General features: G+C 33.7%; 3 protein-coding genes across 5 annotated transcripts in view; all 3 read right to left on the bottom strand.

The window, feature by feature from the left end:
• LOC144856444 (DBH-like monooxygenase protein 1 homolog) overlaps positions 1-18,193 on the bottom strand; it is a 38,340-nt gene extending 20,147 nt beyond the window's left edge. Inside the window, exons 1-14 of one of the 3 annotated variants that reach the window (XM_078714459.1) lie at positions 18,043-18,193; positions 16,157-16,322; positions 15,635-15,781; positions 14,657-14,833; positions 13,572-13,658; positions 13,225-13,395; positions 12,926-13,028; positions 12,188-12,354; positions 12,030-12,087; positions 11,437-11,561; positions 11,057-11,116; positions 10,720-10,850; positions 9,727-9,880; positions 9,056-9,378 (exon numbers count right to left, since the gene is read on the bottom strand). In XM_078714459.1, coding sequence (XP_078570585.1) covers positions 9,223-9,378; positions 9,727-9,880; positions 10,720-10,850; positions 11,057-11,116; positions 11,437-11,561; positions 12,030-12,087; positions 12,188-12,354; positions 12,926-13,028; positions 13,225-13,395; positions 13,572-13,658; positions 14,657-14,833; positions 15,635-15,781; positions 16,157-16,213 — 1,593 coding nt within the window. In that variant the 5' untranslated portion in view covers positions 16,214-16,322; positions 18,043-18,193 and the 3' untranslated portion in view covers positions 9,056-9,222. Of the gene's footprint in view, positions 1-9,053; positions 9,379-9,726; positions 9,881-10,719; positions 10,851-11,056; positions 11,117-11,436; positions 11,562-12,029; positions 12,088-12,187; positions 12,355-12,925; positions 13,029-13,224; positions 13,396-13,571; positions 13,659-14,656; positions 14,834-15,634; positions 15,782-16,156; positions 16,811-18,042 lie in introns of those variants that run through there. The other 2 variants (XM_078714458.1, XM_078714457.1) reach the window with 2 other exon arrangements.
• Positions 796-7,941, bottom strand: LOC144856445 (DBH-like monooxygenase protein 1 homolog). The gene is made up of 13 exons (XM_078714460.1): positions 7,693-7,941; positions 6,811-6,957; positions 6,086-6,265; positions 5,432-5,518; positions 4,970-5,140; positions 4,681-4,783; positions 3,963-4,129; positions 3,397-3,454; positions 2,847-2,971; positions 2,637-2,696; positions 2,059-2,189; positions 1,578-1,716; positions 796-1,274 (listed from the first exon to the last, which is right to left on the bottom strand). The coding sequence occupies exons 1-13, from the start codon at positions 7,939-7,941 to the stop codon at positions 1,113-1,115; spliced, it is 1,779 nt and encodes a 592-aa protein (XP_078570586.1). The 3' UTR covers positions 796-1,112.
• A 998-nt stretch (positions 18,194-19,191) lies between the features above and the next one.
• On the bottom strand, positions 19,192-24,848 carry LOC144855329 (ubiquitin-conjugating enzyme E2 N). Its single transcript, XM_078713151.1, has 6 exons — positions 24,769-24,848; positions 23,889-23,966; positions 23,623-23,724; positions 23,021-23,165; positions 22,476-22,616; positions 19,192-21,893 (listed from the first exon to the last, which is right to left on the bottom strand). The coding sequence occupies exons 2-6, from the start codon at positions 23,916-23,918 to the stop codon at positions 21,856-21,858; spliced, it is 456 nt and encodes a 151-aa protein (XP_078569277.1). The 5' UTR covers positions 23,919-23,966; positions 24,769-24,848; the 3' UTR covers positions 19,192-21,855.
• Between the last annotated feature and the right edge of the window lie 142 nt (positions 24,849-24,990).

Genomic DNA, 24,990 nt, shown 5'->3' with positions numbered 1-24,990 from the left:
TGTGTTCTGCGTAGTGTTCGCGACAGCAGAACGTTGGTCCTTATTACCTCCGCCAAGGAGGTTATGTTTTCACCCCTGTATGTTTGTGTGCGTGAACAGCCTGGAGGCCACAGATTTTATTCGATTCTCACCAAATTTGGCCACAATGATCTATGCCTCAAAAGCTCGGACGAGTTCGAATTTGAGGGTCAAGGTCACAACTAACAAAAAACTATTTTACTGCCTAGAGACAACAGTTTTTATCCGATTCTCACGAAACTTAGCCACAATGATCAATGACTCATCATATAATTGTGGTTAAGGGTCAAAGATCAAGGTCCACAAAAAACAAAAAAAAAAGAAATAAAAAAAAATAATAATAAAAAAAAAACTTCAGTGGGACTTGAACCAGCGATCTGAACTGTGAGAGGCTGGATACATAACCATTACACCAAACTCTCATCCACAACTTTGTAGTGTGCAGTTAGCCTATTTACACTTAGACCTAATAACAAAAACTGTAAAAAAAAAATATATATATATTTTCCGGGGACATTTTATGTAGGGGAATTTTACAGTAGGCGGAGGTTTGTACTCTCGGAGTACCCTCTAGTTTGGTCTACTTTTTAGTTTTACTGTACTTAGTATGAGGTGCAGTAGTCAACAAAATTAATCAATATTGTACTTTATAATAAACGAGACACAAAAAAATGTCGGTTGATAATTTCTAGAAATAAATAATGAATAAAATGTAAAAAAATGTCACTGTAAACAGTGTGGCGAATGATGTACAGTACTGCTATGTTAAAATACGGTATTGTTTATTTAATAAAATTGTTACAGAATGATAAAAAGCTTAGTTTAAGTTTATATAGTCAGACGTCAATACAATTTCTGTTCACCTCCTTAAGTATTAACATCCTTTTTTAGTCTTCAAAATAATGTAAAACGTGAAATACCCTCGAGCAATTACACACCTACTATAACAAAATAATGATTATTTTATATTTGTGCAATGGTACAATTAATTTCATTCGGTAAAAGATGAAATATTCTCATGAAATTATTTTGACCATTGCACTCATAAACATTCAGTATTTTGTGTGCTATTGGATATTTTAAGTTGAACACAATCACAAAGTTACGAAAATGTTACATATAGCAAACATGACCACGATAACCAACGATCCCTTCAAACCGGTGGACTGAGAACACTTATCATCAAAAACAATTTCATTCTGGATGTCAATTAAACTTTCCAAACTGCCTGTCTTTATGAAACCATCATCATCAGCCTAAAAAACAAAGACATAAATGCTTTTAAACAGCTTAATTAATAATCGAAAGGTCCATTTTGTGTTCAAGTTAATAATATAATGCATAATATTTATTCACTTTGAATAAAAAAGTATATACATGAAAGTGAAACATTATTTTTTTTCTGCGAAAGTGATTAACTTTATTAAAACTACAAAATGGCTTATTAAAAGTCTTATTTCATTAATCTTTCTTTTTTATATTTTTGGGAGACAATATATCTTTAAAGGATTGTTTAAATTGACAGCGGATGCACATTTGTAATAAGCATGTTCTCGTACCTCTTCAGGGAATGCAATGTGACCAGAATAGTTCGTACAATACGAAATACGAGGCGCTTCTTTCCACCATGCTTTCACAACATCTACTCTTTCCTTTGTCCAATCATAATCTTGTAGTGTTTCGCGTAGGGTTTTGTTTCTTTTTAAAAAATGTAGAGAAAATAAAAAAAACAATCAAGATTTAAATTTACACTCTAATAAATGTATAGCCTAAATTATCGTCATGTTAGCTCACACATGAAGGAAATATATATAAAAAGCAGTTATTTTACAATTGATTAACTGCAAATAATTTTAGACAAAATTATATTCTTTCTAATTATATTGATTCTCTGTAGTTTGTTTTTCACACGAGCGCCAATAGCGGGCGTTCTGTTGATCCCAACTCGAGTAAAGGTATGGCACTCTATATGTGCCACAATAACTAGAGTCTTGCGTATTCTATGATAGCTCTTAACGTAATGTAAAACATATTACTCACTTTAGGTCCCCCAAGTTAAGATTTTCCTCTAATGAATCTGGTTGTGGAACATTATAACACCCTTCAGCATTAGCTTTCGGATAGTAAAATAGGAAAGCCAGACACATTTCCTCCGTCGCAGCCAATCCTCCCTAAAACATTAATTTTAAATTACATAATTATTTTTAACTCAAGTTTGTGACAAGCTAACACACGATAAGCACACTTTCTACTATTGGCGAATCAGTTCGCACGAAGAGAAAGCTTTGGCTACTGCGCATGCGTAATAACGTGAAAAAATTCATAATTAATCGTGAAAATAAATGATTTTTTTAAACCGACCCTATTCACAAACGGTAAGTAACATTTTAGTCAGTGAATACCATAATCAGCCTATATAGGCGCACCGGGAGAAGATTCCTCACTATTTTTAAACAGAGGCCTATATTTTTTATGTAACCGGCATGTATGTACACAGGGCCGACAATCATCGTTGGTAATTGAAGTAAGCGCCAAAAGCAGGCGCCTTCTCAAATAAAATTCCTTAATTGCACCATGGAATATTTTGTGAGGTTTATAAAGTTAATTCGTATACCCACAGAGATAACCTTTGTTCTGTCCATTGTGTTGTATGTACACTCTACTAATAGATCATCTTCCTGTAAAAAATAAGACACAACATAAAGATTATTCTTCTGCATATTCCTCCTCCAAAGCCCCCTATTTACATTTCCTCAACCAGTTGTTTACATTCGGTGCATCCAAACACACGTGTTTTACTTGATGTATTCAAAAGTATATGGCATTACCGGTTTTACTATCAAATGATCTTTTAGATATCGGAATTCTTGGAGATCGAAGTCGTAGGCGGAATCTTTGGCAATTTCTCCAATATATTTTCCATTTCTATAATGTGTTGCTCGCATTCCAACTCCTGTAAATCAAATCAACACATCATCTTAAAATTGGAAAGTAAAAGTTTCGATGTAGCAGTTGTTTAGGAAGAAATCTCGGTTGGTTGAAGGATATGAATCTAAAGAAAGCGTGACTCGATTGACTATTACTTTAATATCATCAAAGAAATCTTTTGCACACTCATAGAAAAATCGCAAATAGCGTGAGCGATGCACGATTGGAAGGGTTTGAGAACAACAGCGCCATCACCAGTATAAAGTTGGTTGTTATTATACGATAGCGCTCTTGCTCCTAAATACAATTCCCATCATGCATTGTGCAATGACGTTCCTCGCGAAATCAAGCTATTTGCGATAAACCTTATTGATTTTTGTTCACAACCGTTTGTATGGTATTGGATTTGGATTTTATCAGTTGTTCGTTTATAGAATGAAATATTGAAACCTGCTAAATGCGCATGTAGAAAGACTGCAAAAACCTTCAATTCGCCTTCTTGGAGAAACTAGAAAATAAAAAAATATTTTTAATTATTACAACTTAATGGCATTTGAATAATAAATTAATAAAGCAAAATAATCCAAATAGATCTAAAATCTAAAAATATTAGTATAATTATAATTACGTAAATGTATAATTTCAGTGAAGGTACTGTGAACTCTAGAGGTAAATTTAGAGTTTGTTTTAATAACAGTTAGGTAAGCTACTGGAAGTTACCTAGTTTTAATAGTGCAAGCATGATATTTCTTACGAACAATGTTCTCTAATTTTATGAATATTGGATGAAATCCATTCATAGTTTTATGAACATATTTCATGACAGTCAATGTACTTCCACAATCCAACCTGAATCAGCGTTGGTCAAAATGTATATTTTAGAATAGTTTATGTTGTTTTTTGTGGAAGATGCTATTGTTAATTTCCTGGTGAAATTTGTTTCTTTTCTTTTATTTTGTATGTTTTGTATAAGGATGTATATACGAAATAAAGGAAATGAATAAATGGATATCTACCTCGGTTAGGCACTTTGAATCGCAGGAGCCGTGTACTAGAAACGCCTCCTCTTTTGGCGGGATTGGACCGAATTCAAAAACTGATGCACCTACCGTCAGTAAACTCGAATCATATTCACGCATGAATGGAGTGTAATGAATTCGTACACCAGAGTTATCGTTAACCCCTAAAATAAAATAAATGGATACCACCATTAGTGGCGAATTTGAGTATTGTAGAAAGTGCGAAAGGCTAACTGTGTGTTACTTTACTGCTCTTATTCCTGAAAGCCTAGGCGTCAACTTAATATAATAAATAGTTTTTTTTTATCGCAAATTGCGTGAGCGATGCATGATGGGAAGTGTTTGGGAGAAATAGCGCCTCCAACACTATATAAAGTTTTATTATATTATTGTCGAAAAAAAGTGCGAAAGGCACCGTTAAATCTGCCCAACTTAGTGTTACTTTACTTCGCTTATTCCTGAAAGCCTAGGCGTAAACTTAATATAATAATTATATTAGTTTTTATTCAGATTTTATTCTTTCAATCGTATTGCCATTCACTAATTTGATCAATACTATTACAAGAGAAATGTTCTTGGCTACTAAAAGATTAGTTAAATGAAAAATTCTAATTGTTAGGTAGGTATGCTATTGATGTTGCTTTTGCTTGTGATTTTTATGTTTATTTAGAGATCTTTTTGGGATGTTGCCTATTTCTTAGCAAAAGAGCAATACCTGTAAGTAGCTGTGCATTATCATAGTGTACGGTAAGTTGCATATACTTCACTGAATCTTCTCCAGCTATTCTGTAACCAACGTTTTCTGGAAACTCTAAAGACTGAATATTTTTTTAAGAATTAGGTACTCATTCAATGCTTAAACAATTTTGTTATTTGCATTTACCATTTAAATAACTTTATAGAAAACATTCTTATTTATTGACATAAATAAGTATGTATTTTAACGGTACTCTATAATTATACCTTTTGCGAAAACTTTTAAATGCATATAAATCTTCACTTACCCCTCCCCCGATGGCCCATGCATAAATCATTTTCGAACACGAGCTGAATTGGTACATAGCATCAACGTAGTGCAAACTCCTATTGCCAGTGATGTTTGTAAGTCCATAGCATTCTTTTAGAACTAAGTGATGAACGATTCCTTCATTACCAGGTTGAACGACAGGCTCAATCTACAATTGATTTGTAAGCACATATACCGTTGGAAAATCTCATTAAAGAGTAGGCCTATTGACGACGGTAGACAAAAGAGACGGGATTACAAAAATAGGCCTACGAATTTTAGATCTAAGATTAAAAAGGGTTCTTCCATTTTCTGAAAACAGGAAATGGCGGCTATTTCAGGGGATTTACGAGCACTTTTAGTATCATTAGACATTCTTTTTGGACCAAAAAAATTAGCTTGTTACCAGAAATGTCCAGGTTCAATCATGTTTAATCTATCTTTAATGTTATATTCTTACCCGAATTACATGTTGCGGAGTTGCCAGCTCGGGTATTTCATCGTGGTAGGTCCAATATGTAGTGACTTGGTTGTCGGGAACTATTAACTGAAAACATAAGATTAAATAACGTGTCATTTCAGATAATTGTTCAACATTATGTTTTGCGATAAATAGAGTGAGTTACTATAGAGAGGAAAATTGTGAGAAGCAATATAGTTGTTATAATATGAGAGAAACTACAGCTATCTTGTAAAACTACATATTCATAATTATTTCAATACAGAAAACAAGAAAGTATATAAGGAGGGCTAAACTTATCTGGCACACAACTAAATATTCCTTATAAAGTTGTGTTCAATACAGAGAATCGGTACATTGTTTATTTATTTATTTATTTGTTGACCCATTCACCTTTGGATCGGTGGCACTCACAGCATGTGGTGCTGTCCAAAAACAAAACATAATTTGAAAAGGAAACAAAAAGAAGGAAAACATAATGAGAAAAGTATATAAAAAAATTATACAAGCAACAATACAACAAAAACAGTCATTGGAAATATTTCAACGAAGACCGTTTCTCCCATGTGTGCATTTTATTGCTATTTATGGTAAAACTCGAAATATCAAAATGGAGGTACTGTACAGGTAATGTATTTCAGTATCCGTACTCACATTGTCAACCAATATATCAAAACTCTTCGTCCCTTCCGGCAATTCGGTTAATTTTGACGAAATAACATCGAGAAAAACGACAGATTTAACACCCCGCCGTTGAGGGCCATGGTATACTGCAGTCTGTCTACCATCGGGATCATCCGGGTGATAGGACCAGATTACTCTAACTGTATCAGACTGTGAAATAAAATGCATGATTTAATCACTACACTATCAAACTAGTAGTGATGTGCCCAAATGTGGTAGTGATATAACATCATAATGTCCATATATGGGAACATCACCTTTGCCACATAAAGTTTGATGTAAATAAGCTTCTCTTGAACAGGAGCGTACCGAAGGGGTTCTGCTGTATTATGGTTAATTATAGGCATTTTTTGTTAATAATATTGATATAAATATTGTATTATGTGTTATATAATTATATTGCCCCGTCAATCTAGGAGTTGTAATATTTGGTGGTGTGTCGCGATTGAACGAATATCGAGCTTTCTTTTGGACAGCAGTTTAGGTAAATAAAATAAATTATTTGAGTTTTCATGGCAAAATCATATCAATATGTTATAATCAATATAATCAATAAAACAAATTATTGTAGGTAAAATATACTGGTATGCTACTTTTATTTAAAATATACTAGTATGCTACTGTGCAGTATAATAAACTGACAATTATAAACAATCATTAGGTGTTAAGGCTCATTTATTTTACACAATACTTACCGTTATATCGTAATCATTGACGTCACAGGTAACCAATTTTCGCTGGTAGCCTATTGTTGTTAGACCATCTGATTCACTTCCATATAACATCTCATAATCCTCTTGTTCATCAACTTTTGGTTCTTCGTTACCAATGCCGTGTCGATCCTTAAATATAAAATTGTTGGTGATAAGCCTTGGTCAACGTTTTTATATTTGAAGCGATTTAAATAGGAATTTATTGGATTAGTTTTTATCTTTAAGGAAATAAGAGGATACAAGTCATGGTCAAATGTGTTTGTATATTTTTTTTACTGACTATTTTGTTTTTATTTGTATAGTTCTGCAAATTATAAATTATATTGGAAATACTATTATGACTTCTATATTCATTTAATTTACCAGTCCAAAATATAATTAAAACCTGTAACAATAATAGGACCAAAATGGAAATAAGTTTGCCGTCTCGGTACTTTATTGTGTTTTTTATCCTATGATTTTATGTCAGAATAAAGAAATGAAAAAAAAAAAGAAAAATAATGAAGAAGGCGTGGAAAACAATAAAGACATATTCTAAGACTTGATCAGTTGTCCAGAAGGATGAACTTTTCAGAAATCTACTGACACATTTTGACTTACAATAAATACATTCGATAACACTGCTTTGAGAGAGGATTCTGGACTTTTAAGAAGCTCTACTCTAGGAATTATGCCAACAGGGACACTGCTTTAAAATAAAACCAGATTGAAAATATACTTAATCTGAAGCCAAATCTTTGTTTTTGGTCTTAATGTTAAAAATGCCATGGATTATAGCATTGTTATGACTTTTTCTATATCGTTGCATTTTATAAGCGTTTAAGCCTTTATTCCTGTTTTCAAAAAACTAGAAATAATTCTTACCGAAATGAATGGTGTACCATCAGCAACCCAAGCCATCACGATGTCGGCTTCTTTCATTCCTCCATTGCTGTTAAGACCAATCCCAACGTAGCCTGTTGTATTCGCACGAACCTCGAATATAATTGTATCATCTTCAACTTTCCAAAATAATTGAACGTTTTCCTCGCTATCAAGAAACACGTTGTGATTGAATTTCATCTCACCAAACGCACCAAGAGTGCAGAGCAAAAAAACCAGAGTACGCGACATTATCGTAAACAAAATCGATGAACTTCGTTTCATGAACTCTTTCACTCACTCTATTAAGATCTGCTAGTAAGAAGTACAGTAAACAACGTAAAAGATTTAACTAACATTGACAAGCCTTCGGTCTTTCGATGTTAGTGAGCTTTTGCATCGTGACGGACGTAGAAGAAAGGAGATCGTGATTATAGAAAATATGCGCATGCGTATTAGCCCAGTATACACCGTTCCGGACAACTTACAAAGAAGCTAGGTCTCACTCTTTTTCTCGACACAGGTTTAGTTGTTTCTGAGTTCAGTCTTGATTAATTGTGAATGCATTGTGCGGATGCGGGTGAGTTGGGACGTGCTTTATCCCTCTATTCCTCGACACAGGTTTAGTTGTTTCTGAGTTCAGGCTACAATAGAACATAATAGCCATAAGTCGCATGCTCTCAGAAAAATGAACTTTCAAAAAGCAATGTACTTTAAAACTTTTCTGTACATCAAAACAGTTCAAAAAGTACTGAAAAGCGATAAAACGCATAGTGATACCGGACTGACAGACAGACCGACAGACCGACCGACCGACATAGTGAACTATAGAGTCGCGTCCACGCGACTAAAAACTCGACGATGCGTAAATCTAAGATCGTGGGAAATCGAAAGCTCCCTAATATGTACGTATTAGCTCTTAACAAGATTACCACTTTAAAATGACCAATGAGCTTGGCCTTTTAGAACATTATTACAAATGTTTCTATTTTACCATATTTGTGATAGGAGTATTTGTTGAAACGATTCCGATATGACACAAGGTAACGAAATAACGAAGGCTCTAACTATGTCGTTATTACAAAATATACATTTAAGTGAAATGATTGATGGTCCAAAATATATTTTTTTATTGACCAACATGCAACGTGCAAGCTCCGCCCTCTTTTAAAACAAATTGATCTGCGCATGCATAAGTCGGCCTACAATCGTCAAACGAAAACATTAACCGAATGGTATCGAAACACGTAAGAATAGATCAATGTGCGCAGAATAATTATGAAGACAAAATGGTAAATTTAAAGTTTTATTTTTGAAAATAATCCTCGAATCACCAAATTACATCGACTAATGTTAGGCATAGGCCTTTTATAATCATGGGTTGGTTTAATACAAGTGTGTATGACCAACCAATGACGACCTTTGTCCTCAATTAAGAGGAAGTTTAACAAAAAAGTATAAGTAAACATTGTCATACATTGGACCTACTTTTAAAGAGTAATAGACAGCATGTTATTGGACACTATAACAAGATTATATAAACTGTGAAATAGCTAAGATAGCTAACACAGTAAACAAAGATATCTTTGTACTTGTTGAATGGGAGCACTTGTTTTCTTCAACAATTTCATTCTGAATGTCAATCAAATTGTCCAAACTTTTCGTCTCAACATAACCATATCGTCGCACCTATAAGAAATATATTATAAGTTCTAATAAAATTGTGCCAAATAAGTTTCTAGATAGCGAGGTTTCATTTTCTAAGGACATTTATTATACCAACGAAAACGCAAACATGTTGACACTATTTTGTATATATACATAGTAACAAGTCATTTATGTCTAATCCAAGTAGGCCTAGCGTCTACTTTCATCTTTATTCATAACTTTAGAAAAGTTTAAAACCCACTATACACGAAATTCAGATTTCAGTTTTATGAGATCAGAAGTGAAATTTCGTGGTCGCAAATTGCAGTCATAGAATTTTATTTTAAGTATATCCCACATGTAACCTGTATATAAACATTATAACCATACCTCCTCTACAAATTCATCCTCGTGAAATGCATTGTGACCAGAATGGTTTGAACAGTAAGACATACGGGGCGCTTCTTTCCACCACTTTCTTAAAACATCCACTCTTTCCTCTGTCCAATCTAACTCTTGTAAAGCTTCACGGAAGCTTTTGTTCCTAACATCAAGGAAAGGGAAAAGAAAATGCTATTATGATAACTTATTACCATAAGAGCTAATTTAATGTATTCAATTGTTTTTGTTCACTTTTATACAAAAATGCAGCTTACAATAATTCTCCTAGTCTAGGTTCTACATAATCCGTAAAACGATAATCATGCATATATGGCGCGTCATATTAGTTTCGAGAAAAAATATATCAAAAAGTGATAATTCGCTATGTGACGCTCGTAAAGAAATATTAACCTGAAAAAGACAATAACTAAAGACTTGTGGGCTAACTCTGTTTACCTCCTATTGTAAGAGGTAAGCCTACTTTGGTATTACTTATTAACTTATCACACTTATACTTATTATACATCTAATTAATTTCATGTTTCGGTAGAGTGTTCAATTTATTAGATAAACTAAAACGCAAGAATGTCTTGTTCTTCAAAAATGTGTAACCATTCGAAAGGCATTGTGTGATAGAATCGGGGAGCCATTTTAAGTCATGAAGTAGCACGCCCTCGACATTCTAGAAAGGTAAAACCTTGTTTGTATTGTAGAGGGGATAGACATACGGGACATGTCAGCCCAGGGACGCATGCTTTCCTATATGAGTTTTGGATTGCTGTACCAGAGATATGTAATAAAGTGACGGTTTAACGCCAAGTGTGACCTTATGTGACCCAGTGCTTCCGAAACAAATTGCCAAAATGCCAAAACTAACATTCATTTGCACATTGCACTGCCGGTAAATAATTGTAACATACACTCGTGGTTCTTACTTAACCAACATATTCCTTGTTAATATATACCATACTTTACATTTTACAGTGCTGAAATTTTACTCACTTTGTGACACCTAAATTAAGATTTTCTTCTAATGTTTTTGGCTGTGGACTACTGTAACATTTTCCAGCATTAGTTTTCGGATAGTAAAATAAGAAAGCAAGGCACATTTCTTCCGATGTCGCCAATCCTCCCTAAAAAAATACAATTAGTATTTGTTTTAATTTTATCAACTAGCAAACATTGTTTACTAGGTTACAGCAAACGATTCCTCTTGATATCCGTCAAAAGAAAAAAAAAACTTTTTTTGCACAGACGGCGTTTTATACTCAATAGTTTCGCGAGTTACTCAAAATTACTAAAAAAGATTAAAACTTCTTTATGTTTTTGTCATACTCACATAAGTAACATTTGTTCTGTCCATTGTATTGTATGTACACTCTACTAATAGATCATCTTCCTGCACAGTTATATGAAATGAGATCAGTAAAGTAAGATAATTAAGATTTACTTGCCAAAGCTCTCTCTACACTACCAAACTCTATGCGACAAAAAATGTGATGTGCCCATATATAGACACGATGTAGACAGAGCTTTACTACAGCAATGTGACCAAAAAGCCTATGATAATGTCGTCTATGTTCTAGGCTGTTTTTTAAAACTTAATTATTGGTATAAATATACATATTATGGCATTTAATATATAAACAATAAGCCAACCTAAATAAAACTCAACATAATTTTATTACCTTCTTTTGAAAAAGAAAATAATAACATTACCGGTTTTACTACCCAAGGCTCTTTTAGGTAACGGACTTCTTGAAGATCAAAATCGTATGCGGAATCTTTTGAAATTTCTCCAAGGTATTTTCCGTTTCTATAATGAGTGGCTCGGATTCCAACTCCTGTAAAACGAGTAAAAAAGTGGTATTTTATCATACTTTTTCGTTGACGGTGATAGTTTGATGACAATTTCAAACACTGAGTTAAACAAGATTTTTTTTTAAATTGCTCATTGGAGTTGTTAAGGCACACAACTGGACAGTACAAAAGAAGATGAGAAGATAAAAGAAGGAGAAGAATGGAGGAATAAGAAAAGAGAAGGGATGAGAACGGTGGAATGAACAAAGAGGAGAGGTGTAAAGGAGGGCATGAGACGGCTGGGATGAGAAGAGACGAGAGTTAAGAAGAAAGTAGAGGTGAGAAGAGATGAGGGCCGAGGAGAGAAGAAAGGTGAGAGAAGAGGGGAAGGAATGAGAATAGAGAAGTGATGAGAAGAGAGGAGATGAAAAGCAAGAAGTGATGAGAAGAGAGGGGAAAGGAGGTGGTGTTGTTTGATGCATGCAGTTTGCGTATTAAAAAAAACGTCAAACCTGCTAAATGTGCATGGAGAAAAACAGCAAATATCTTCATGTCGCCTTCTGTAAGTAGCTGTAATATAAAAGTAGGTTTTGTAGATTTTATTTATTACAAAAAATAATTAATACCAACTAATTTTAAAGTGAAATAATAAGTGTTATGCAATATCTACCTCTTTTAAACACTTTGTAGTACAGGATCCGTATACTGGAAAAGCATCTTGTTTTGGTGGGATTGGAAAGAATTTTGAAGTTTTCACACCTACCATCAGCATACTTGAATCATACTGCTGAATGTTAGACGTGTAATAAATTCGTACACCAGAGTTATCGTAAACTCCTAAAAAAACAAAGATTAAACATATAGTCAGAAAGGTGTTTCATAGAATGATGGTTCCTATCAATAATCCTCTGACGAGGACTAAGTACAAAGAAAAACAAAATTCATTCGTACTTTATTAAAACACTAGCTTTCTAAAATAGCACAACGTTTACTGGTATCCCGTACTTGCAATAAACTTTCTTTTATGCTGTTTATACATTACGTCATTCTAAACGTAATGATGTGCACGCATAACGGAATGTAACTAGCGCCATCAAAGCATACTGCATAACCTCTTGTAACTAGCGCCATCACAGAATACAGCATAATAGATTGTAACTAGTACCATCATAGAATACTGCTTAACAGATTGTAGCTAGTGCCATCACAGAATACCGCATAACAGATTATAACAAGCGCCATCACAGAATACAGCATAACAGATTTTAACTAGCCTTACAGAATACATAATAACAATTCAGTAGCGGATCTGCATTTATAGAAGGTCCATAGGTTCTTTACTGTCCGTGAGACATAAAAATAATATATTCAACAATTTATTCAATCTCAATGAAAAACGATGTATTACCTTTAAGTAACTGTGCATTATCGTAGTGAATTGTAAGTTGCAAAAACTTGACTGGATCCTCTCCAGCTATTTTATAACCAACGTTCTCTGGAAACTCTAAAGGCTGGAATGATGAATACAATTGGTATTAGGCATATAAGCAATACATTGACAAGCAAGAACATTAGGTAGAGTTCTCGTTCAATAACTTACACCGAGGCAATACCTACAGTTTTTTTAAAACCACATGTTAACAAGTTATTCGAGTGAAGTCAGTCATTGGAAAACAACAAGATTTTAGTACGAAAGCAATAACTTACCCCTCCACCGACAGCCCATGCATAAATCATTTTTGAACACGCACTGTACTGATACATAGCATCAACGTAGTGCAAACTCCTATTGCCAGTGATGTTTGTAAGTCCGTAGCATTCTTTTAGAACTAAATGATGAACGATTCCTTCATTACCAGCTTGAACGATAGGCTCTATCTACAAGAAATGTCGGTTAAATATATGTAAGTGTGGTTAAACATTTCCCAATAGAATAATCAGTAAAATGATTAGTCTTTTGACACTCGCTTTACAAAAAAAATAGAATTGAACTTTGACATCTTCATCAGTGTTGTTATTCCCCTGACCCATGTAATGATAATTTATATTCTTACCCGAATTACATGATGCGGTGTTGCAAGCTCGGGTATTTCACCGTGATTAGCCCAATATGTAGTGACGGTATCTTCTGGTACAAGGACCTGAAAACATATACAGTAATCAAATAATTGCCATAAGTGGGATGAAAGGGAAGTTATGGTTTGTGAGAAACGTGGAGAGAATGTCTTTGCTAGGGAAATAATGGTGTTATATTACTGCACACTACATGATAAATAACGCAATATAAATTTGGTACTAGAAGTATTTCGTATTTGTTTGTTTGTGAAAGACTGAAGTAAAAAAACTCCAGTTAGATTATCTTGTACAGATCTTGTAAAACATGTTTCGTCTCTTAGCTGAACTGACTCGGTCTCGAGCAAAGACGTTCTCGTGGTGACTTAATAGAAGGTTCCAAATCATGAATAGTTTTGAGATTGTGAACACTGCCAATGTTTTTGTGAATGTTGTTAGAATGTGAAAGGGAATCGGACTGGGCAATCTTGATATGTCTGGAACAACCTTTCAAGGTGATGCTATGATGTCTACAGTATTACTTATTTTCGTTATCAGTTAATAATAATAATAACCGAAAATGACACGCTAACGCTCAAACTGACACAATAAAGAAACAGTTAAATGACCGATAATGGGAGATATGAATAAAATGAATGAGGGATGTACGAGACCGTAGACCTACTGGCAAGAGTATAACCTATAGGGAAAGAACAATTGTCTTTAACATATTTCCAGAAGTCAATAATACAACAATATATAATATTAACCATGCCTTGTTCAGTGATTTCGAGCTCATGCCTCATGGGCGTCGCTTTCGATGCCCGGCATGTAGAACAAACCGGAAAAGGAATTCGTTTTTGCCAGTGGCTATTCGACTCTTAAATTCTTGAACCTTGACTCTTTTTTTTTTTCTATTTTGTACTGTGTATTGTGATATTTTGTATATTTTGTAAGATCATTTTAATCCAGACCTTTTTATTTGAATTGCCCCGTGTGGGATGATTAAAGAATTTTGAATTGAATTGAATTGAATTGAATTGGTCAAATCTGAAGAATGATTTGAACTGCAAGTATGTATACTTACATTGTCCATTAAAATATCGAAACTTGTTGTTCCTTCCGGTAACTCGCTTACTTTTGACGAACCAACGTCAATCAATACAACTGACTTAACACCACGTCGTTGAGGGCCATGGTATACCGCCGTTGTTCCTTCGGGATCATCTGGATGGTACGACCAGATTACCCTGACTGTATCAGACTTCGAAATAAAAAAAAATCGGTAAGTCGTCTGTAAAATATTTGAAATGTAAAGCTAGTAATTTACATAAAGGTGATCGCGTGTTCCTAGTAATTCACATAAAGGTGTGCTCGCGTGTTCCTATTACATTGCATAAAGGTGATCCTGTGTTGAAAATGATTTACATAAAGGTGATCGTGTGTTCCTAGTAAGTTACATACAGGTTATCGTGTATTCCTAGTAATTTACATAATTGTGATCGTGTGTTCCTAGTAATTTACATAAAGGTGATCGTGTGTTCCTAGTAATTTACATAAAGGTTATCGTGTATTCCTAGTAATTTACATAAAGGTGATCGTGTGTTCCTAGTAAGTTACATACAGGTTATCCTATGTTCCTAGTAAATTAAATAAAGGTGATCGTGTGTTCCTAGTAATTTACATAAAGGTGATCGTGTGTTCCTAGTAATTTACATAAAGTTGATCATATGTTCCTAGTAATTTACATAAAGGTGATCGTGTTCCTTGTTTCTTCCAACCTTTTGTTGAAATAATAATATATTGATCAAAATGTAATAATGTATACGAGTTGTTGTTTTATTGAATTCTTCAACAAAGCAAAAGTATAAGCCTTCACATGACGAAATTAACAGTAAGTTCTTGTGACAGAACTTGGAATGTAAATAATAGGTTCGTGGTGGAAAGTTAAAGCCCATGGCTTTAATACCAATACATATAATTATCATGATACTAAGCTATATACTATACGATTTTAAATGAAAAGACCCTTTAAGTGAAAAATGAATAGCATAAACATACTTACAGTTATATCGTAATCATTGACGTCACAGGTAACCAATTTTCGCTGGTAGCCTATTGTTGTTAGACCATCTGCTTCACTTCCGTACAATATCTCATAATCCTCTAGTGCATCAACGTTAGGTTCTTCGTTACCAATGCCGTGTCGATCCTTAAATTAAAATATTTAGTTCGTAAACCTATAATTATGTAAAGATGTTATAAAAAGCTCTGTCTGCATTATCAAACTTTATGTGATAACAAAAATGTGATGTTCTCAGAATGGAAATTCCATATTTTGGCATATCACTACCATATTTTGGCACATCACAATTTTTTGTCCAACTAGTTTGATATTGTATACAGAGCTTAAGCATTATTTGGAAAGCAATAAAGACATACATTGCATAATAGAAGGAATATTCTTTATTTAATATATACTTACAGAACATGCCATTTCCAAGAAAATTTTAACTTAGTAACTTTTATACCATAAACCTTCTCGGACGTACCGGGCACAACCAGCGGAAAGACAACGTTCTCTTACCGAAATGAATGGTGTACCATCAGCAACCCAAGCCATCATGATGTCTGCTCCTTTCATTCCTCCATTACTGTTAAGACCAATCCCAATGTAGCCAGTTGTATTCGCACGAACCTCAAATATAATTGTATCATCTTCAACTTTCCAAAACAATTGTATGTTTTTCTTACTATCGAGAAAAACGTTGTGATTAAACGTTTTGTCACCGAAAACGCGTAGAGCGCAGAGCAAAAAAAGTAGAATACGCGTACGCAGCATTATCGGCAATAATATCAACGAAAACTGCGGGACTGGACAATTATGTAAAAGTGCGAGAATTTGTTACAGTCTGCAATTTTATACGATTGGCTTAATCATGATCATCTAGATAAGATACTTCCGATACTGGTTTTTAAATTACACGTTTTAAGAAAATAGGCCTACATTGTGGCCGATGGGTGATCCAAAACCGGAAACGTTAGATTCATGGAATTATCACAAGGTCCATATCTTGGCTTTATTTGTCTGTCTTAGAGTTCCGGTTTAGCCCATAATGTCCGAAGGCTGTATTCTTGAACACATGTGTAACTTCCCTATATGTTCAGCTATCTAAATATCGCATAATTAAAATTACACCTTAGACATCAGATTATATATTGAGGTTACTATTTTTTCCTCTTCCTCTGAAGTAATGCTAGGCAAGTCAGGCTAAAACGAATAATAATCACAACGTTGAATACTACCAGGTCATCTAAACAAAATGTCAATTCAAAGTTTGTTATTAGACAAATGCTAGAATAACAACAACAAAAAACAACGATAAAGAAAGATTGTCTTCTTCAACAATTTTATTCTGAATGTCAATCAAATTGTCAATTGTTAATCAAAGTTATTTGAAATGGTACATTCCAATTACAAAGGATTCGAGTACCACGTGGTGCGGTTCATGACAACTCATCGTCACCGTCTTTATTTATGTAGCAGCACTGTATGTGTGCACTAACACTATGTTTGGAGAAGTTAAACCTTTTTGACAGGACCAAAAGATTTTTTTTAAAGGCTGCGACACACCAGGACTATTCTATGATGAGAACATTTTACATTTATTTTGTTTTATGTAGGAAAATATGTATCTATTTGTCGTCGATCATTATCGAACCCACGACCTTCAGATCACTAGCCTGGGGCGTTCATAGGCCTACCTCTAGAGAACACAAAGCTTGCGTTGATGGCTACGGGTTCGATTTGGGCCCAAATAAGCAGCTGGTACTTCACCAGGATTGCAATTTGTTGTATCTGTGGAGTAGCTTTGCGTCAGGCTGTGTCGAGTAATTGGTCAGATTTGCCCTACTCTGGCGTAATTTATACTTTATATTAAGTACATTGAGAATAAAAACAGAACTAGTGTAAATGGTCCTTAAAACGAAATAGATAATTAGACTACATCATGGAAAAGCAGGGGCATGGAGCATTTACTTTCAAACAGGAAAATTGAGGAAAGGAAATCATAGAGAGGTAGACGATGAGTCTACATACAATGATCCCTAAAGGTCGCGAACTACAGTATATACAATGTTTCCAAGACAAGAATGCAATTACTATAAAATCTTAACCTGGAGACGACATCAATCAATAATAAATTTTAGCTCTCAAATTAAAACAAAGTACAGATAATATTTTCTAAAATAATACATAATAAATAAGAAAAGGAAGGCGGACCCCACTGGAAGAAGCTTAAGCTTTAAAAGCTTAAAACATATTTAAGTAAGGTAAAAAACATGTAAAAAAACAATATGATAATGAACAAAAAAAGGAATTTAACTTAACGAATGCGCTGCAGTCGCTACGGACATTACGTGGTCGATTCACCATGCCTTAATTACAAAAACAATACAAAAGAATAGTAATACCTTTCGTTAACTCGTTGTTTTCCTCCATGGTATTAACGGTATTTTCTATAAACATTTGTTATAACTTGGTTAGATAGAACTTCGTCACTATATTGTACATGCATTTCCAGGGTTGAATTAAATATTATAATATAGATAGGCATGTACATGATGTTATGATCATAGGCCTACCAAGTACTTGATGGTCCACAACATGTGAAAGAGTATGTTTTACCACTTGCAGATAAAGGAACGAATGGTATGGAACGCAACAAACACCTGTTTACAAATCATGTCTCTTTTTTTGATCGGACAACTCGGATTGATTGCGCATGCTCAATTTGCCATTCGTGATTGGCTCTGTCTAAGAACATGGAAAACAGTATCATTTGTCCATGTTAGGCATGTAAATGTATTTATTCTGGTCCTCGAGATTAACGTCCAGAACAGTCTGCAGCTTTCATAAAAATATTGTAGGCCTATATCTATAACTTAGAATTTTCAGATTGACTTTATTGATGATCGGTTACAAGCAGCGGATGATTCGGCTTTATGTATTCTTTCTCCCTTAAAAAAGTTTTACGCCATTCCGACATTACGCTTTCCACAATTTTCTGTTTTTTCCGGGATGGTTTGTTATTGTGATAAAGTCTACATTTTTTTATTTTGTTTATACTGTTTTCTTTTGCTCTTCCTGATGGTCTTTTTACTGTCCTTCCCGTCTGTTCCATTTGTTTAATTAGCGTTTCATCTGGTAGTCTAGTTATGTGTCCATATCATTTCAATCTGCTTCGTTTAGGCCTATTTCTTTTACTCCATTCTTCTGTTAATTAATTTAATATTCATTATCTTTCGAAGCATTTTCCTGTTATATAAATATCTATGCTATCCTTTAATATTTTTGTTGAGTACACAGTTTCCTGTTGTTATATAAACATACTAGCTAATGCATCAAACAGTCGGCATTTCACATCTAGTATGGACATTGTTTTGTGTTTTAGCGATGATTTTAATTTATTACATGCCATAGCTGCTAGTTGTTTGTTTTCTGTATCTAAGTTTCTACCGAGGTACTTGCATTCTTCCCATTTAAGTAATAATTATTACTATTATTATTATTGTTATTATTTCACTCTTCCCTGGTAAAACAAAACAAACACACCGTAATACTTTATTTCAGAATATACAGGATTTTAATGAGAACTCCATACCTGTATACAAGCTAATAATACTTATGTTTAGTGACAGTTTTTTGTTTGTTTATCATTTAAACCACCATTCATCATAAAGAGGATGTTTCTACACTGAAATGGTAAAAACGTGATAGATTTAAAACTAACAATATCCTAATAACTTTATTAACACTTGGCCTTTGATGTAATGCCATTTTAAGGGACCAAACTGCGTCTAAACGCTCACATCAAAGCTTTACTTAGTAGGCCTAGCATTCCACCGTGGCTTACAATTCAAAACACCATACTGTATAATTATGCTATTCATATATCACGTTTAAATCCATCTGATTGGTTAATAATCAGTCTACAGTTTCCCACTTTGACTTCCCTTGCTGCTAAGCCTATTTTGTATACCATTTGTATACGTGCATGCCCGTACGTAGCAATCTGAGGAACATAGTTTCGAGAGCCTAATACTAAAAAACGTTAAATTGCAAAAAAAAACAAAGTGTTGTACAATCCATATTACTATATATCTATAATAGTATAGCACATGCTGTAGTAAATACCAGATTCAGTGTCACAAAACGACCAATCAAAGTGCGTTTCAGTTTCTCTTCGCTAACAGTAAAATTTGAAATGATTAAATTAGCACGTGGAGAGGTTTGATTAAGGCGCGCTTTTCGACATCGCCGTTTCTTTATTACGGTTACATTAAGTTAATATGACGTGGCCCACAATTATAGTATAATTTCGGGTAAATTATAATGTTCAAAATAAAATTAATTTAAAATGTCTAAAGTTAATGGGACTCGTTTATGCATGTGAGCAATGCTATGTTTACCCACCCCATGTGACTAGGTGCCTATTTTGTGTATAATTTATAGTAGTATACTAGGCTTACGTTTGATGTAAATCTATCTGTATTCTTAATAACCAATTTGTTTTTATATTAAAATAAAGGCAATGGAGTATATTTAAAAAAAAAAGTCAGAGTGCTACAATTTGCATGAAGAAAGGGTATTGGGCCTAGAAATGGTAAAGTAACAAAAACCAATTACAATGAAACACACGTCATCTTGATTTTACACCAATCAATTTAAAATGTTCATATAAAATTCATGTCTATTCTGAAAATAGAAAAAAAATAACATCGAACAAAAAGACATAGTGCAGCTCTTGTACCCCATTCACACAGTCATCTCAGACTCTGTGTATCGTGCAAGTCTGGCTTACACACTGGAGCTTTTCTCGGCAGTGTGTACGGGGTACAATTTTCTAAATTTGGTAATAAACCAGAAATCTAAAAACAAAACTATTACTTCTCTGATTTTGATAGCTTTGCAGTTCAAACTCATTGTCCTAAACCAAACGTTCTTTGTCTAAGCATTAAGAAAAATAATATTTTTAACAATTCCCTACTTGGTTTAATTCGCCGGTTTTTATTTTCAAATCAGAAAAAAATAACATGCAATAAGGTGAAAGAATGTTTAAAATTGTCAAAAACTCGTTATTCCAGCTTAACAAAACTAGATTATAAATATTAATAAATTAATAATTTGTTTGGCCGCGTAGTGTCCCTCTAATAGAGGTTCTACTGTAATTGTTCGGTCGCAAATTGTCCCCTTAATAGGTGTTACTCTACTGTAATTATAAAACACTGCGCATCAACAGATGTAGATACTATTGCAAACATATATACAGTCGTAAATTGGCGGTGTGTGAACGCATTACTGAGTGTATGTGCGACCGGTTTATGGCAAACATATTATTAACTTACTGAAGTGATCTAAGTCGGGAATCTCGCATAATGTGAACATGGCTTTATGAGAGCGTATATTGTTTAAAAACATTTTTTTTCCTGATATTTAATTTGAAAGAAAGCAGTACTATGGAAACAACAACTATGATTGATACATTAAAAAATGATTGGATGGTTGGAAATATCTACATTATAAAAAAAAATAGTTAGAGCATTACATAAAATGAACTCAATAACTGCTTTTATAATCTCCCTGTACCTGGTCTGCGGTCGGACACATACATCCAGGGCTCTATTTAACCTTTTTCAAGCGTCCACTGTGAAAGTTAACTATAAAATTTATTTGGCTACAATACTTGGTACCTAAATGAATTGGTATACAAATGTAGCTAGTAACATTGCATGCCATACTTAAAAAAGCTTGGCTAAGCTTGAAATGGAAATCCATTTAAAAGTTTAAAGAACTACCCACTTGCCTAATTTAAACATTGACCATTACATTTTTGCATACCAGGTGGTTGTTTTTGTGGATCAATTATGTTTGTTTTCTTACAATCACATGCAGCGTGGAAACATTTTTGGACTATTTCCCAGTTTTATTTCTCATTGCTTTGCATCGACGAAAAAAAAAAAAAAATGTGTGTAAACGGAACAAAACGGAGAAACTTTACAAAAATGTGGATTTACTGGGACCTTTCTTTCTTGAGGGCAGCAGATTCTAGCATCAAAAGTTAGTTATGTACACTTATAAACATTTTACAAACGATTTAGTAAATTTCATTCAGTTGGTATTATTACATAATAGACATGAAAACTATTCTCCAAGTTATAAATTATTCCTGTGAAGAGTTGTGTGAATTGCTGGCTGCTGGCAGGGAATGAAAACAGCAGCTAACGTTAAGATGATGATGCATACATTTTGGTCCAAGCACGAGCTGTAAAAGAACGAAAAAGAATTTGGTTCATTACAAGCCCAGTTGCCAATGTCCAGTAAAACACACGGCGGACCTGTAAAACATTCAAGTAACTTGCCCATTCTTGCCAGTTAATTTGGTCCCTAATGTTTTGTTTGAAATGGTCCCTTAATGTTTTGTTTGATATGATCCCTTTAATGTTTTGTTTGACATGGTCCCTTAATGATTTGTTTGACATAGTCCCTTAATGTTTTGTTTGACATAGTCCCTTAATGTTTTGTTTGACATGGTCCCCTAATGTTTTGTTTGACATGGTCCCTTAATGTTTTGTTTGACATGGTTCCTTAATGTTTTATTTGATATGGTCCCTTAATGTTTTATTTGACATGGTCCCTTAATGTTTTATTTGACATGGTCCCTAATGTTTTGTTTGACATGGTCCCTAATGTTTTGTTTGTCCTTATCCCTTAATGTTTTGTTTGACACATTTCCATAATGTTTTGTTTGTCCTTAACCCTTAATGTTTTGTTTGACATGGTCCCTTAACGTTTTGTTTGACACGGTCCCTTAATGTTTTGTTTGACATGGTTCCTTAATGTTTACCTGTTTCAAGTGCTTGAGCCTCATTTGATTTCCATTTTTCAGCTACATCGTTAGCAAGTGGGTCATCTGGGTTTGGTGCACTAAGTAAGGCTTGAATCGATAGCAAAACTGTCCTGATTTGCAAAGCTGGGCTCCATTTATCTGAAATAATAATTATTATTATATAATTAACATATTTCACAAGTTACACTTGTTAAATTCATGTATTATTTCATTGTACAACTGACCTGAAACTGAACTATGCTATCAAACTAGTAAAGGGTGATACCACATATGGTAGTGATATGCCCAAATATGGTAGTGACATGACATCATCATGTCCATATATGGCACACCACATTTTTTGTTACATAAAATTTGATAGTGTAGACAGAGCTTAACAATAATTTATTTACTTTTGAGCAGCTGAGCAGAATCGAACGCAACTGAAAAGATCCTACTGTGTATGTCAGCAACAATTTGATTTAAAAAATAATTATTTCATAAAGCTTCCATATGGGCAAACTAGCCAATCAAATCTTTTATAAAAATATCATTACAAATACCTTTAAGTATGTCTAAACAAATCCTTCCCAATTTGTCGATGTTTGGATGATATATCTTCGTCATGAATCTAACTTTTGGAGGGGACATGGGATATTCTTCAGGTAAAAATAATTCTAATTTAAAACTTCCGCCCTCAAATGGTGACTACAAAAAGAATAAAAAAACATTTTTTTCTATTAATTAAATTCAGTGTATTTAAAAATACTGTAAATATAATAAAACGAAAAATTTAAATACATTTTAAAAATTTCAGATCATATCAATGCAATAGAATCTCTTCTTTTATTCTATTATTATTTATTCTATTCAGGAAAAATCCCTCGGACATTTCCTGTAAAACAAACAAGGAAAATATATGTTAACACTATGATGGGACACACCTATAAAAGAGACATTCTGTTTGGTCATGAAGGTTTCCCCTTAGCAGAATTGCTTATTTAGCAAGAATTTATTTAACAAGGGTGCATTTTTTTTACTGTGGTGCATTTTTTTTCTGGTTTTCCTGCTAGTGGTTCTTACCACTAAAGGATAAAGGATGTATATTTAAAGATTTATCTTTTTTGTGTATTTTATTTATTATTTACAATCTAACAAATCTTACATCTTTGGGACCTGCCATTAAAACATGGAAATACCGCGCATTTGCCTCGTTTGGTTGTGCTGTAATTCCTGACACAGGTTCCGCTATCAAGCGTTGTGTTTCCTGTAAAAAAATAAAACGTGAAACAAAAATCTAAAAATCTAAAATTGAATTGAAATATCAAGAAATTTTACTGTTTGAAAAATTTGGGCCAGTCTGCAAGGTGTCCAGTTTAATTTGGGCCAGTACACAATGGTGTCCAGTTTTGAGAAAATGGCGGTACTAACCTTTATTATCCTCCTTGGTAATCCCGTCATGATAATAGTTTAAAACTGGAATGTTTATTTATAATTTCAGTGTAGTTACTAAAAAAAAGAAAAAAAAGTAGTTTAAAGCTCTGTGCAGTTCAGAAATAAGGTTTATCGCAAATACCACATGGTGGTTAGGATTTGGGAGCACACGTCACAACGTGTGCGTACGTGATTTGTTGTTTGTACGTACCCATCGTGACGTTTTCTCCTAACCAAACCCTTCACCATCAAGCATCGTGCAATGACGTTAGTCGCGAAATCAAGCTATTTGCAATTAATAAAATAAATAATACCAGGTCAGGGGTCTTATATAGCCTATAAATAGGCTATACATTATGTTAATTAATATTAATTATTTAAATCTAGGCCTAGCTAGGCTAAACTTGAATGTACTGTAATGCAACACATTTATGTTGGATGATGATGATCGTGCATTATCATGACATCAGACTTTTTTGCCAGCTTTTTCTACAATTTCTTTAAAAGATATTATAAATAAATTTTAAAAATAGCAATGAAAAGTATTAAATCTCAATAAAACACTAGCTAGCACGGGCTAAAAATACAAAAGTAATCTAGGCCTATGTGGTGTCTGCGATTGCAAAGTTTCTTACATTTGCTATAAAGCTAGCAGGCTGGGATGGGCTGATCCCGTGTACCCAAACCACCGTGTGTGTGGTTTTGTCTAAAAGGTAGGCCCGGCCTGGGCCTAGGTTTAGGCCTAGTCTCGCCCCCCGAATACAAAATAACAATACGGAATGAATCAATAATATTTATTATAATATTTAGTTCAACAATGCACAATTTAAAAATGTTTTTTAAAGCAATTACTAGTACAAAATAACAAAATCTTTACCCTTTTATCCACAAATTCCAGCGTACCGCGAGTGTTCCCTCTATCGTAATTTTTGTTTTCACTTCCTGGGGGCGGTCAACCAAATATAGCGCCCGCTATTACAATATTTAGATTTTTGTGAGAAGTGGGAATTATGTTTATAATAGCAAAAAGATTGTTAAAAAAACCACGAATATAAATTTTTATCTAATCAACTGAGTGCGTATAAAAAAAACACTTTTT

Source organism: Antedon bifida, chromosome 11 (assembly GCF_963402885.1).
Source record: "Antedon bifida chromosome 11, ecAntBifi1.1, whole genome shotgun sequence".
In the NCBI taxonomy this organism is placed as follows: Eukaryota; Metazoa; Echinodermata; class Crinoidea; order Comatulida; family Antedonidae; genus Antedon; species Antedon bifida.
Note: the sequence above shows the minus strand (reverse complement) of the source record. Positions and strands in the feature narration are given on the sequence as shown.